The following is a 16226-nucleotide window of genomic DNA, read 5'->3' as shown; positions in this document are numbered from 1 at the left end:
TTTTTAGATTTCTAGGAATCCACAATCCTAGAGAAACAGGTAAATATAAAAATATATACTATACAAAACATAATTTGACAAATACAATAATAAACACAAAATGTCTGCTGGATTACAGAGATGACTAAAAGAAGAGGGAGAAAAATAGAAACTATATACATGCATAAATAATAGAAAGGGGATCCACCGACAAAATCCATCTCCCTCCAGCATTTCTCATTTAAATAAAATGTTTTGTTAAGAGGTAAGAATGCTGAAAATAAATTTAAAAGGAAAGAGTGAGAGAACACACTGTGATAGGGTTAAAATTTGAAATGGCCACATATCAAGCATTTCTATTGTAATACTGTACTGCAAGTTGAACAAAACCTTCCCAAATTCACTGCTCTTTCACAGAAGTAAGCATGTTGGTATGAGCTAAATAGAGCCAACAGCTTCGTGAATGGAGTCCGTAAATGGATCAGTCCAGAGGGTGTGAGAACCTCAGGCCTTGATATTTTTGAGCTAATCAGAACTTAAAAGTTCAGGTCAACCCTAAAATACCATCAGTAAATGTTGGAGATCTGTGCTTATGCCGTACTGATTCTAGCATTCTGACAAATAAAAAAAGAAATCCTACAATGCCAAGTATTTTGTTGTAATATATGCAAATGAAGGTAATTCTCAAGCAAGGATGAAAACATTTACCATTTATTCCTTCACTGATGGAAGATTTAGTGACTACCTTTGGCACAGCACACTTTTTGAGGCACTGGTGATATGAGAGTTAACTAAACAAATGTCTTTGCACAAATTCCCTTGCTGGAGATAGACAATGAGAAAACAAATAAATATATTACTGTCAGGTGATAAATGCTATCTATAGAGAAAACTGAAGGAAATGTGGTATTTGGAAAGTGCCTGGTCGATGTAAGCAATACTTTTAAAAAAATACAAAATAATTTTTTAAAAAATACAAGCATAATCTCATAATACAAGCATAATTCTAGCAGGCCTGAAGTAATTGAGGGAAGTAGCCTGTAATGTCTAGGGAAAATAAACCTCAGAAGTGCAGGGGGCATGGGGAGCATGCCTTGGGCATTTGAACATCAGCAAGGAGGCCTATGCTGAGGGAGTGACATGAATGAATGGGCTCCAGTAGAGGTGAGATCAGGGAAGAGGCGGGACGGTCCGGGAGGGTCTTGAGGACCATGCTAAGGATGTTGGGTATTATTCTGAATGAGTTGGAGAGTCAACAGAGGAATGGGTGCAGCAGAACAATGTGATCTGGTTTACATTTTTAAAGAATCGCTTTGTTGCCTCTGTGGAGGTTCGACTGTACCAAACTCCATTTATAAATAGAGTTCAAGATAGAATAACAGAGTCCACAGTAACAGTAATAATAACAAGAACAACAATGCCATACACAGAGCACTTTATATAATAGGTAATGTGGTAAGCATTTTACGTGATTGTCTCACTTAGCTTCCGTCAATTACCACTATCTTCAGATTAAAAGTACAAAAATTGAAGATTGATGATTTTTAAGGAATCAGCCCACAGTTACACAGGTAGACAGTGTCAGAGTCTGGATTCTCAGCCTGGTAGTCTGACCGCAGGGATGACCCTCTCTGGATGCACAGAATATCCTGGACAACTTGCAGAACATGTTCCTCCCCACCCTGCCTTCCCTTACTTTAAGTTCTTCAGGGCATTCTAATGTGTAGTCAGAACAGAGGACAACTGGGAATGAAGCGATTACACCGCAATGCCTAAAATTACTAGTATGCGAAGTCACCAGTAATCTAGTTATTACTACTAAAATTAGCACTCAGGCTAACATTAATAGAACACTTTGTTTCAGATTTATTTAATGTGGTTAAAAAAAAAAAAAAGCCACTGAGCCATCCTTCTGGGGAAAACAGCATTCATCATTTCTCTATGTCAAAATGTTATGATTAACAACTCTGTATATTTTTAAAAGGAGAAAAAAGTGCATCATCTGTCCTCCATTCTCACCTCAATCTTCGTCAGCCCCAGGAGGGCGATGGCCACGCGAACACTACTGCTCTCCAGAGTGCCTGTGATCAACCGTCGCTCATACTCTATATCCGACATCTGCTGCTGTGCTGCAAAAGCCAAGGCCTTCTCCTTGGCTTCATTAGTCAGTGGCAACTTAAGGTCCACATCCAAGACCTGACGGAGCTCACATTTCAAATATAGAACAGGACTGTCCTTACTTAACACTAGGGGAAGCAAAAACATGTAAGGCTTCAACGATCACTTATGCTCTTGACCATGCTATTCAGGATGGACTTGGAAGGTTGGAAATATAAAACTGCAGGTGTGACCTTCATTAACTAGAGTAACACAGGTAACTCATTTTGAGTAGTCCTAATTCAGTAATTCAAGAGTAAGTCTTCAGGAATCAAAGATATTTTGCTGGTATCTCTAAAAAGAATGCTCAAAAGAACTCAAAGGGTTCTTTCATAGAAATACCAGCATGTTCAAACATGAAGCGATCATTGTGCTATTAGTGATTAGAAGCTAAGGGAAGTAGAAATAAATGTAAAGACATCTGTCAGAGACTGGCAAAAACTGTCTTTTTCTTCCACTAACAACCTTACACTTTAGAATGGAGGGTACAAATTCAGGGTGCAAGTTCAGGTAATATATTACAATATATACAATTTGGGAGTACAGTGATTTCCAAACTATTCAGGAAACTGAAAATTTGGTGAGTAAATACCTCGAATGCCAAATTTCAATATTTATCCAAAGAATGAAAAAATAAGGATTTAAAAAAATCACCACTGACATTCATTGTTAAACTGGTGCTCTATTCCATGGATGTTGACATAATAAAGTTAAAAGGAATCCTTTTAAAACCTAATTATTTCTGGAAAAACTTGCTAGGAGTATGCTTGGATGACTATATGAGGAACAGTCCCATCCCTTGACATTTTAAATGAAATAAAACACACGTATACTCTACCTTCCTCTGGAGAACTGCTGTAGTCAAGCGGAGTTGAGGAATCCGTTGGGTGGAAGCTGGAAGGCAATGGGATCGTACCTTTTCCTTCCACAACATAAATTAATTCTCCAATCTAAAATACAACCACACAGTGATATTAAATTCCAAAAGCTCAGAAAAATTTAGGAAAAATCTTTCTGCTGTGAGAAAAATCTGTATACTATAAAAACATCCATGCATTGTGCATCGCTAAGCAACGTAAGCCCTAAATGAGGGGCGAGAGGTAAGGCTTAAATATTAGTCCTCCCACAGTGTGGGGGAAACTTTGTATGCACCCAGAGCAGTGAGGAGGATTAAGAAGGCACCAGGATAGCACTGACAGCAGTTGATCTTTGTAGCTGTGAATATCCTTGGCAGACTGCTAGCTTAAATCACATAAACAATCAAGGAAGAAAGAAATATTTTTTTCCTTCATTCTGTAATTTATTGTTGGAGGGGAGTGATATCACTTCTGAAGGATGTCTGAGTCCCCAAGTGTCTATATTTTAAAGTGCAAGCTTTCAAAAGGAGCGTATGAGGGTCTGCAGACCTTTTAGAGTAATTGGGCAAGAAATGCAGAAGACTAAACAGAGAGAGTGAAAATAAAAGTGGGGTCAGTGCAGGGGCAGCAACATAATATAAGCAAAGATCTGTAAAGACGGACAGGCTTGGTTTCAACTCTGGTACTGTCACTTACTAGCTACTAAGCCTCAGGCAAGTTTGCCACATCTCTGACTTTCAGTCTCGGATTCTGTGAAATGGGATGATTAAAAAGAAAAAAAAAACAGTACATTTTAGAAATCTAGAGATTAAAAGAAAAGGAAGAGGAGACAGGGAGTCTCAAGAGACATCATACAATCCCAGTGGATGACTATTATTTAGATCTTGATTCTGAAGGGAAGCAGAAAATGTCACGCCAGAATGTGTTGCTTTGGTATATTGATAATTTTGAGTTGTAGGCACTTGAAAGATATCAAATGCAAAGAGAGGCTTTCTTTGAACTCGCCTTATCTGCATAAAGACAGATCCTCCAAAAGAAATTCAAGTATCATAAATTCCCTTCCTAAGAGTTTCATCAACCAAGGATTAACTCTTATCAGGAGACTAGAAGTTGACACTGTACAGTGACAACCTGTCACAAAGTATCATGTCTCCCATCTATTCTTCTAAGGGCCCATTCATCTTTCCTAAAAATCATTTACTCCCCTCTAAGTGGCCAACATCCCTTCTCCCCTTTCCCTATTTAGATGGTATTTAAGCCTGAATTCTAAGCCACCTTGAGGGGTCATTCATTTTTCCTTGGGTATCTCTCATGAATACAGGAGGTATACATGTTAATGTCTATTTTTTTTTCTTGTTAATCTATCTTTCATTATAAGAGTCTCAGGCAATAATTCAGAAGGGTGGAAGAAAAATTATTTTTCCTCCCCTACAGTTCAAACAAAGACAAAGAAAGTGACAGAAAAAATGTACAATCATGAGACAATCAGGGAAATATGAACAATGCCTTGTGGTTGGATGTTAAGAAAAAAATTTACAATATATTTAGTAATAATGGTATCATGGTTATGTCAAAAAACCGAAATCTTTTTGTTATAGAGACACTTTCTGAATTATTTGTGAATAAAATTATGTGATAATTGGGATTTGGGTCATTATAACAATGTAACGTGTTAGGTCCTGCACTGTTGAAGATGAGAGAAAGGTACAGGGGGATTTATTGCAGTTTTATTTCTACAATTGTATTTTATATTTTCCATAATAAAGGCTTTAAAAAAATGCTTACATCTTAAGAAATAGAATGATAGTAAAGATGTGGTAAGGACTCAATGAGGTAACACATATCAGGAATCTAACCCTTTGAGATCACTCTAAATGGAAAGGGACCATTCTTTGAGGGCATAGCTTCCCAAACTTTCATGACATATAAATCACCTGTAAAAATGCAGGTCTGACTCTAGGGATCTGGAGTGGGGTCGAGACCTGACAGGATCAATGAAAATGAGCACTGGCAAATTTAGGGCTAAGCCATACAATGCAGAAGAACCTTCTACCAGAATGGCCTTACAACAAGCATGCAACTAACTATGAGGAAAGCAAAAGAAAACAAACTTAGCTTCCAAGCTGGGACTTGTCACTCGTCCGAACTGCCCTACAATCTTAAAACAATATTAACTGTATGTCTGAGAGACTACTCCAGAGAGAGCGTACATAAATGATATAAAAGAAAACTGATCACATAATAAAAATACATATTCCAAAATATTGTAAATATCCTAGATAACAAGAGAAATGGCAAACACTGAAAGTGAATCTGGAAACAATATAAGAATAAACCATTTCTGGTTGTGAGGTCAATTTATTTACAGCTTCATTATCCTTCCCCAATTGGGATTTGTTTATAATAAATTAACTATCATTTACTTTCATGTGATAATGTTCCATAGAATTTTATTAATTATGACCCATAATTATCTTCACTTCATGCTGAAAAAAGAAATATGGAAAACTTTGAATGTTTTAAATTGTTTAGCATTTAAATCCATGCACTCCTGGTAATAAACAGTACATTATATGAAATTTTCATAGAGTAATATTTCCTAAGCAACCTTGTACTTTGCAAATATAAATCTAACCTAGCCATCTGAAATGGGTTTTCTGTGTATGCATGTTTTATTCCAAACACAAGTGAGTGGTCAATACTACTGATGAAATTTTCAGTGATAATTCAAGTACAAAGGTTCAATAGCGACCAGAAAAAACAATATATTCAGTTTTCACTTTTATTTTACTTTTTTCTCATTTTTATTTTTATCTAAAAAAATCAGTTGTTTTACCCAGAATATAGTATTCATAAGAAATTAGACTCGGTGGGGGGGCGCCTGGGTGGCGCAGTCGGTTAAGCGTCCGACTTCAGCCAGGTCACGATCTCACGGTCCGTGAGTTCGAGTCCCGCGTCAGGCTCTGGGCTGATGGCTCAGAGCCTGGAGCCTGTTTCCGATTCTGTGTCTCCCTCTCTCTCTGCCCCTCCCCCGTTCATGCTCTGTCTCTCTCTGTCCCAAAAATAAATAAACGTTGAAAAAAAATTAAAAAAAAAAAAAGAAATTAGACTCGGTGAGTATAAAGTTATCAGAATTACATGTTTTCTTAAATGTGTGCCTGAATGAAACCTGGTCTCTAGCTGCAGAAAATAACTACCAACTCATGGGTGTTGATCCAAAAGGAGCAAAGTGCTATTTGCTAGAATATTTCCCTTAAATAGAAACGACAGGGGCACCTGGGTGGCTCAGTCAGTTGAGCATCCGACTTCGGCTCAGGTCATGATCTCATGGTTCAAGGGTTCAAGTCCGGCTTCAGGCTCTGTGCTGACAGCTCAGAGCCTGAAGCCTGCTTCAGATTCTGTGTCTCCTCTGTCTCTACCCTTCCCCAATTCACGTTCTGTCTCTCTCTCTCTCTCTCAAAAATAAACATTAAAGAAAAAAATGATAAAAGGCCTCCTAGCCATGAAATATCAGTAACTAAAACTCCATTCAATTCCATTTAATGCCACATCTTATTCAGACGATACATTATCATTTCTCAAAAACTATTTTGTCTAACTTGTTCACTTTCAGTGTTCTTTTTTATTAAAAAGTAACTTAATATAATTGAAAATAATGCCTGTGTCAGAAAATTGTTCAGGAAAATCAACTGCGGTATCATCTAATTATTTCACTCTACTCTTCTGGCAATAAAATCAGACCAGGAAAGGAATACAAATGCAATAAACAACTCCTTTAAAGTGGAGAAGCCCTTTACATTCCAAGTCTGGAGGCTGTGACAAGGTAAATGAAATGATCTGACACATAACAGACACGTATCAATGTGAGCTATTCTAGGAGTCTATTAAATTTCCTTTCTGCCCTTAATTTCATATTTTACAGTCAGGATGTTTACTTAGATTTTTATTATATTTTCCAGAAGGATGCCAAAGCCCATTGTCCACTGTGAGAAACCCTCACAAAAGACATTTTGTTCTTCTTGTGTATCTAGTTAAATGTAGTCCTCAAATAACACAGTTGCATGCAAATTTACAAGACCAGCTGTTAATGACCTAGAAATGAGGAACACAAACAATGAATTGGCAGAAAAGTTTTAATCCCAGCTCTGCTACTAATTAGCTGGGTAACCTTGGACATGTCATGGGTGCCCTCCAGACCCAAACAACCTTAATCTTTAGAGAAAAAATAAAAAGCATTTTATACAGAAAACCCCCATGTTGTTTCACAGGTCTTAAAATTCTACTTATTCTCTAATCTTGGGCCTAGATTTTGCTAGGTTTTATAATTTGTTTGAACTGGCTGAACAATGTTATATTATTTTGATGACTAAACAGGCACATGAGAGCTAAGTTAAAACTCTAAAATGTTAGATTCATACACTAGAGAACATTTATCATTGTAGGTGGCTCTTTGACATTACCATAATTATAATGTGAAACTGACCAGTAAGAATAATCACTGTTCTTTTAAAATACTATTCTTCATAGAATGATTGTTCTAGGAGATTCAGTAAGGGTAAAAAGAAAATGTATAAAGAGATCTGTATGCTTGCACTAAAAAGCACAACTTTCTTAACACAATTTCAACACAGTCTTAATTGTATGCTTGATCGATTATTTCCGACATTTTGAGAAAGCAACATCTATTTACATGGCACAAAATATGAATTGTTTAATAAAAATATATGGTATATTGTACAAAAACATCTTGTCAAATAATAGGAAGCTGGGCCTAGACTCTAGAAATTATAGAAGCAATGGGATTGACAATCACTCTTTGTCTTTATCACTGTCTTTCTCAGAATAGTTTCTATTGCTGTTCATTTATTTGCTATCAATTGTTCTGTAAGTAAATGAAAATTTGCTTCCCTTCAACTGCGAACATCATGCAAACTGTCATTAAGATTAATCTTTTTTAATATTAAAAAATTTTCTTAATTTTATTTTAGAGAGAGAGAGAGCGTGTGTGTGTGTGTGTGTGTGAGAGAGAGAGAGAGTGGGGTCTCAAGAGAGGCAGAGGGGGGCGAGAGAGAGAGACAGAAAGTGAGAGAGAATCCTAAGCAGGCTCCAGGCCCAGCCCAGAGCCTGACATGGGGCTCAATCTCATGACCCTGGGAACATGACCTGAGACAAAACCAAGATTTGGACACTCAACCCGGGGACCCCAATATTGATCTTGATATCATCACCTTTGCAGTTCTTTCTTGTCCCCTTGCTCCTTCCCCCAAATCCAACATCATCACCTCTTCTTTCACCATTGCTTTTTCACATCCTTCTGTCTTTATTGCTAGTATGCAAAAAGCAGAAAGCAAGAGAGAACAGAGATATGTGGAGTGGTGTCATAGATTACAAGAGTCTCTGAACCAGTCCCTTGATCTCCAGTCTTTCTCCAACTCTTAATCTACTCTTTGTTTTCGCTCCAGAGATGCTTTCTAAAACAAAGATGAAATCAGGTCATGCCTCTGCTCATTACCTTCCTGCTTTCAATAACAGTGATTGTAACAAATATAATTAAGTTATTCAACTAAAATTTCACTATCTTCCTCATTTTCTTCTCATGTTTTTCTTCAAAAAGGCTGCAGGGCTCGGGTGCCTGGGTGGCTCAGTCCGTTAAGTGTCTGAATTTGGCTTGGGTCATGATTTCATGGTTTGTGGGTTTGAGTCCCACGTGCTGACAGTGTAGAGCCTGGAGCCTGCTTCAGATTCTGAGTCTCCCTCAGATGATGATGGTCTCACAGAAAGGAGGATGGGTCAAGTGGGAGAAGGCTTTGCTGCATGGAGGGGGCTCAAACTAGTGTAGTTTTGTGAACATTTACCACAATGATCTAGAGTTTAAAGTTCACTTAACCTGCCTCCAAATTGTCAGCAGGCATCATAAGATAAGTAAATGTTTCATAGTGTTTATGGCCCAGATGGGATTTCAATTTCTCTCTGCTTCCCTGGTAAAAAACTCAGGGGTATGGGGAGGAGTATAGTTAGCAAAACAACAGCAACAACAAAAAATGCAGTCGTAGGGGCATCTGGGTGGCTCAGCTGGTTAAGTGGCCGACTCTTGATTTTGGCTCAGGTCATGAATTCCTGGTTTGTGGGTTCGAGCCCCGCATTGGGCTCTGTGCTGACAGCATAGAGCCGGCTTGGGATTTTCTCCGTCCCTCTCTCTCTGCCCCTCCCCACTTGCTCTCTCTCTCTCTCCCTCTCAAAATGAATAAATAAACTCCAAAAAAGGGGCACCTGGGTGGCTCAATCAGTTAAGCAGTAGACTCTTGATGTTAGTTCGGGTTATGATCTCATGGTTTGTGGGTTCAAGACCTGTGTCTGGCTCTGTGCAGACAGCTCAGAACCTGGAGCCTGCTTCAGATTATGTGTCTTTCTGCCCCTCTCTGCCTCTCCCCTCTGACTCTTTCTCTCAAAAATAAATCAACATTAAAAAAATTTATAAACTTAAAAAAAATGAAGTTGTAACAAACTGAATAAAAAATCAAAAGGTGAATGAAACGTGGCTTGCCTTTAAAAATCATAGAAAAGTGGGGTGCCTGGGTGTCTCGGTTGGTTAAGCATACAACTTTGGCTCAGGTCATGATCTCACACTTCAGGAGTTTAAGCCCCACGTCGGGATCTGTGCTGACAGCTCAGAGCTGGAGCCTGCTTTAGATTTTGTGTCTCCCTCTCTCTCTGACCCTCCCCTTCTCATGCTCTGTCTCTCTCTCCCTCCCCCTCTCTCTCTCTCTCTCTCTCTCTCTCAAAAATAAACATTAAAAAATTTTTTTGAAAAGAAACCGCCCTCAAATGATACTCAGCCCCAGCAGTTATAAAAATAACGTTCATAAAACTGACATTAGTTTGCCTAAATTTAAATTATGTAAAGAGTTTACCATAATATAATGTTTTTACTTTCACATTCAATAAAATTAAACAAAAATCAGTATTACAATCTATACAGTAATGACGATTGAAAATAGTTGCACTTTGATTATAGAATATTTAAAAATATATATGATAAAGACTTCCAGCTTAATCTCTGCAGCAGCAGAGACAGAAAGACACAGAAGACTGAGGGAGAATGAAATGAGGGACAGGGCAAAAAGATCAGTGGTCCCTTTTTGTATGCAAACATAAGGGAGATGGACAAACTGACATATGATATATTTAACAACTGGTAAGATTTAGCCTTAGACTAAATTGCTGTAGACCATAAATCAGTAAGAAGTCTTTGCCCATTCGTCTACCTAGGCATAGGCACCCTTCTTCTGTCAACTTGTTATTTGGTTTGGCAAGGCTGAAACTCTCTTTGGTGTGTGGGGCCCCAGTGTGGGAATGGGACAATCTCCATAAGTTGCTCAGATATGCCGATTCCCATCCTGGCTTCCTCAAGTCAACAATACCTGGACTTTGGTTTCTACTTGTTTTGACCAAGTTCTGTAGACAGAAAAGGACAATGAAGGACTACAAGATAAAGCTACCAGGGGGGAGAAGAAGTCTAGATTGGTTCCATATAAAAGCTCATGGGTTGGTGAAAGACGGCTGCTTAGGCCACAGCAAATGGTTGCAACTGGATAGAATCCAGTCTTAACACAGGCCCCAGATCAAGGATCCCTGCTTGATGTCTCTGCCTTTCTCACACAGATGATCCCAGCAAAAATGGGTGGTTTCCTATTTGGGAACCCAGGACTACATAGAAAAGATGATCACACAGGCATGACAGTAAAGACAGAACCCCAGGGTTGTGTCAATACACTGCTTTGTACTTTGCAGGGTTTGTGTGTGGGTCTGTCAAGCCCTCGTCCCAGCAGGTGTAATTCCTCAGGGACTAGGTCTTGTTTCTATTCTACCTTCGTCTATTCAATCTGCCCCCATCCACGCATGAGCAGAAATGCCTTTAGATTTCTGGCATTGGATAGCTTGAATTTGTAGGGATTTTGTAGCTTTTCCCCTAGGCTAAGAATTTCTATGAACATTGATGGAAATTTTGTAAACTGTTTGTAGTTTCAAACAGCTATTACATAAGTCATCTCATTTTTTTATTTGGAAGTTCAAATGGAACAGCCAAAATGAAACTAATGGCCTTTCCTTGATAGCCGTGGTAGTAGAAATGTTTCTGTTTTACACATGGAAAGCTATCAAATTGAGGCCTAATGACTTTACGGTTTTCAACAGGTGGTTCTTAATGGCAAAGCAGTTATCACACACTTAATAAGAACAGGAGCTAACTAGGTGGACTTGGATGTTTGATTATCTATTTAAGCGTGTAATTGCATTTTTCAATATAATTAGCAATAAATTGAATGTGTAAGTTAATAGATGTGTTTCCCCACATAAGTCATTGTAATTCAATGCAATACTTTAGTTTAAAGGCATTATTTCTCAGTTGATAGCAATATAATTTCATGATTACTGTTTTCCTTAACATTTTTTCTGACAACAAAATATATGTAATTAAAAGACATGTTTTAATAAGTTGAGATGCCAAGATAAGTGTAATTATATTTTGATTAATTTAGACAAAATTTATGGAAGTAAACATTCATATTCTAATAGTTTAATTTAAGTAATAAAATCAGCCTTCTTACTCTGCTATTGACAATTAACCCTAGCATTTCCTGGGACTGTATTATAAATGAATATAAAAAAGGGATTAAGAGGCATTTGATTAAACTACTAGTCACACTATAGTCACTATTTTTCACAAATTATCATGTAGAGCAGCTATTCAGTTAAATCCTGGATTCTTTTAAGGAAAATATAAAACAAGATTTAACATTAATATAAAATAGCATTTTTCCTCCTAAATGGTAATTTTAAGTACAGTTAAACTATTCTTTACATATTTAGTAGGCTATATTATTTTTCATGTGTAAATGATTCTGTAGACACCAGGTCAATATAATACCTCTTTCCAATTACCATTATTTCACTGTATCTGCAATCAATATAGCACATAATTGGTACATAACTGATATATGTGGGGCTATCTTCTAGGGGTTATAAATTCCCTCCTCAGGTCAACATATGGCAGTTTCTTTCTGGAAGGGTATAATACTATAAAACTTTTCCTCTAAAGGCTGTCTTGTCTCTCTCTCTCTCTCTCTCTCTCTCTCTCTCTCTCTTCCTTCCTCTGTTCTTCCATCCTTCTTTTCCTTCTCTCATCTTTCTCTCCTTTGCTGGCTTTAAAGAAGCAAGCTCCTTGGGGTGCCTAGGTGGTTCCGTTGGTTAAGCATCTGACTTTGGCTCAGGTCACGATCTTACTGTTTGTGATTTCGAGCCCCACATCGGACTCTGAGCTAACAGCTCAGAGACTGGAGCCAGTTTCAGATTCTGTGTCTCCCTCTCTCTCTGCCCTTTCTCTGTTTGTGCTCTGTCTCTTTCTCTCTCTCAAAAATAAGTAAACATTAAAAAAAAAGAAACAAGCTCCATGAATGCCAGAGCCACTAGAAAATTAATTCTGCCAATAACCTGAGAGAGCTTAGAAGCAGCTCCTTCCTCAATGGAGCCTCTGAAGAGAATCCAGTGCTGGTAGATCCCTTGAATGAAGACGTAATAGACCTTAAACAGAGGGCTCATCTAGGTCATGCCCAGACCTCTGATCTATGAAAAACATGACACAATGAATGTGTACTGTTTTAAGCCCCTCAGTGTTTGGCAATGTGTTATGCAAATACATAAAGCTAATACAGACAGAGCCACAGCGAGGTTAGGCATGCAGCCAGTCTGCTCCTATGGGACTTTCTAAGGCAGCCATTATATTTTTTCTTTATTTTTTTTTAACATTTACTTATTTTTGAGAGAGAGAGAGAGAGAGAGAGAGAGAGAGAGAGAGAGAGAGAAAGAATCCGAAGCAGGCTCCAGGCTCTGAGCTGTCAGCACAGAGCCCGACTCGGGGCTTGAACTCACGGACTGTGAGATCATGACCCGAGCTGAAGGTGGACGCTTAACCGACAGAGCCACCCAGGCACCCCCCACATTATAAATTTTACCCACAAATAGTGTAACTTTTTGCTTATTTGTGAGGATAAGCTCTGCCTTCATGTCACCTGCATTGATTACTCAATTAAAGTGCCAGCCCATGATGAAAGCCCTTGCCACAGTCGTGTTCTCACCGCTTTGTTTCTGAGGATGATGACACAGTAGCGCGTGTGCATGTCAAAGGGAAGAAACAGGAGCTCCAGGCTTGAAGTCCTCTTCACTCCCAGGTGAAGAGTATGAGTGGAGCAGAAGAATTCTCTGATGAAAGTGGACTTAATTGCTACCAAAACATGAAGGAGAATTTGTTTACATATCATTTCATAAGTGCTCTTCAAATAAAGCAGCTGTTTCAATTAGTGCTTAAAGTTTTCAAATGAATTAAAAAAATATTCAAAGCATTAGCACGCCAAATGAGATGACACACGCATTTGTAATGAAAGTGTGGGTGACACCGGCACAAGCTTGAGATCATAAATAATGTGTAATTATGACCCTCAACTAAAGATTCCTTAACAAATAATTTCTTTACAAAGGGAACTTCACTAGTATTTACAATTAGTCTGATATATGTATATAAATGGCAAACGTGTCATCCTACCATCTTCGACTTTTTCTGTGGACTATGTAATAGTTCACATAACAGGGTGTAATAGCTTGAACTGGTAATAGAAGAATGTTATATATATATATAACATATATACACACACACACACACACATATATATATACATATATATATACAGACACAAATATGTATACATACAAATATACATACACATACACACACATACACACACACATATATATATAGTTGGATATATATATATATATATATATATATATATGTATATATTATTGGTTTTAAAACATGTCTACATGTTCTTCAACACTGCCTTGGATGTGGTGATATGGTGGGACAGTCTTAGTGATTTGATCTTAATGAACATTATGCTAGAATGCAGCAGTGTGATTTCTGACACCAGAGCAAAAATGTAATACAGTTTCTTCCTAATCATCTCTTTCTTGGCTAACTTGCGGTTGTCATCCTGTGAAGAACGCTATGCCACATGAAAAGGCACATGTAAGTGTCTAGGCCAACAGTCCCACTTGAGGTCCTAGCCAAAAGGTATTAACCATCAGACATGTGAGTAAGGAAGCCTTTGGGATGACTCAAGGCCCAGCCTCCATCTGACTTAACTTCACCAGAGACCCTGAGAAAGAAGAGTCTAGCTGAGACCAGTCACTGTAGAAGTGTGAGAGATAATAATGCTAACACATTAATTGTTTAATGCTACTACACTTGGGATGGCTTGTTCTGTAGCTAGAGATAACCAGAACATTCCTATATCCACTGTCCTAACCATATTCCATTCATATGTTCTAAATCTATAGTTATTTTGTGAAACAAAGTAAATCTGTGTTCTCCTTATCATTTTAAACATGGTGATACTTGCCATCCAAATGGGTTTAAGCAGTTCAGAATTAGCCAAAAGAAACATCGAAGTCATTTATCTAAATACATTCATTGTACGGGTAAGGAAACTAGGATTGGCGGTGAAAAGAAAGATGTGGGCAGAGTCCTGCAAAGGGTCATGAACATGAGAGGCTGAGGACCAACACCTGGGCCTCTCCTTCCAACAGTGATACCTTGAACTTGCCATTCTGTCTATTGTCATAACCAGGCTTTGTTGAGTATTTCATTCACTAGTACACTTTGCACATAAAAGTCAGACGTGAAGACGAATAAAAGCTTTTCCTTGAGGTACTCACAGGTTTTTAAGGCGTTTGAGAAATGCCAACAACTCTCAACATCACCACTTTCAGGGCTACTCCCAGCATCCCTGTCATAAGTAAACAGGAGAACAACATGAACCACACAAAGGAAACTCAAAAACAATTCTCAATCTTCCTTAAATCCGATAGGTCCTTAAAAATTATGGCTACCTACATGATCTGCAAAGACCACAGACACATTTCATATGTCACCTTTATGTGTATATGGTTTCAGAAATTTTAAAAGAAAAGGCAAAAAGGAAACTAACAATCATTCATATGTGCACAAATGTTTTGTAAAATTTAGTAAAAAACACTTTTGAATACTTTGGACAGAGAAACATTTGATAATAATAATAATAGTAATAACAATAAACAAATCCTGGGACCCCAAAGTAGTGGTCTCAACCTAGGACTACATAGGTATTCTCTCCAAAAGGGCTTCTAGAACTTGATTTCTTCAAAGATTCTCTTCTCTCAGCTGATGTTTCCAATTTGCTTCTTTCCCATAAGGACAGAAGGAGATATGGGCAGTTGTTTAATCTCCGGTTGCATTTCTGAAAATTAATTAGCAGATCATAGCCTGTGGCAACTGCCTCCCTTGAAAGGTTCCATATCTTCCAGAACCCATCAATTTTCCCCAAACTGCTCTCCTCTTAATATTCATGATTACTTTGCTCAACAAGCTGGCAATTAGCATCTAGGCTCTCAGATATGGTTTGCCTGATTTTTTTCTGAGAACATGAAAACCTTGTCATCTGCTTTTGCCTGAATATGATGCTGTAAAATATATGGACTATCTCCAAGTTCTAACCATATTGATTCCTTTTCTCCACTCCTTTTCTTTCCACAACATTCTTAATAAGGTTTACCACATCTTGTAATTATTATCAGCTTTACTTCAACTCACAGACATTCTGATTGGCCGTTCAATATTTTATGTAATTTGAACATCTGATAGATACTTTAAGGCTATCAGAGACATATTAGATAGATAATTTAGCATTTATAAGGGAGACTACACAGAGATTGGAAAGAACAACAAAGAATGCTTATTTCTCAGTGCATGGTTCCACCGCCATCTCGATAATGGAGCTCTGGGTAGAATGCCTGATTAAAATCCTCAGATAATTTCAGAACTTCATTTTGTTCAATACTTGTAATTGCTAGTCCTTCAGTCATTTTTTTCATAATGAATAGAAAAGCAGAGCAATTTGACTTCATCTCCTTTTTCTTTTCTTTACATATTTTCTTGAAGAATAGCCAATGAAAGTGCCTTTTGATTAAATAAGAGTTGCCTCATCCTCAAAGCAGACTCTCAAACCCAGAAAAATTGAGTTACCTGTACTTTTTATGGTAAAGACAGAAAAAAATTGCTGCAATTTTTGCATTAATTAGTTAATGCCTTAATTGCATTAATGATGATCATGATTAATTAAGAGAAATCAGAAAATAATTTAA

At 37.7% G+C, this 16226-nt stretch overlaps 1 protein-coding gene across 1 annotated transcript in view; it reads right to left on the bottom strand.

The window, feature by feature from the left end:
- Window positions 1-16226, bottom strand: part of CFAP47 (cilia and flagella associated protein 47) — a 544467-nt gene that overhangs the window by 229830 nt on the left and 298411 nt on the right. Inside the window, exons 42-45 of the mRNA XM_047075775.1 lie at window positions 14763-14833; window positions 13127-13272; window positions 2975-3086; window positions 1999-2225 (exon numbers count right to left, since the gene is read on the bottom strand). Of these exons, the coding sequence (XP_046931731.1) occupies window positions 1999-2225; window positions 2975-3086; window positions 13127-13272; window positions 14763-14833 (556 nt within the window). The remainder of the gene's footprint in view (window positions 1-1998; window positions 2226-2974; window positions 3087-13126; window positions 13273-14762; window positions 14834-16226) is intronic.

Source organism: Lynx rufus, unplaced genomic scaffold (assembly GCF_022079265.1).
Source record: "Lynx rufus isolate CCGP_SWC_20201006 ecotype Redwood Valley unplaced genomic scaffold, mLynRuf1.p SCAF_14, whole genome shotgun sequence".
NCBI classification, from domain to species: Eukaryota; Metazoa; Chordata; class Mammalia; order Carnivora; family Felidae; genus Lynx; species Lynx rufus.
The sequence above is the reverse complement of the archived record's forward strand: the minus strand, read 5'-3'. Positions and strand labels throughout refer to the sequence as shown.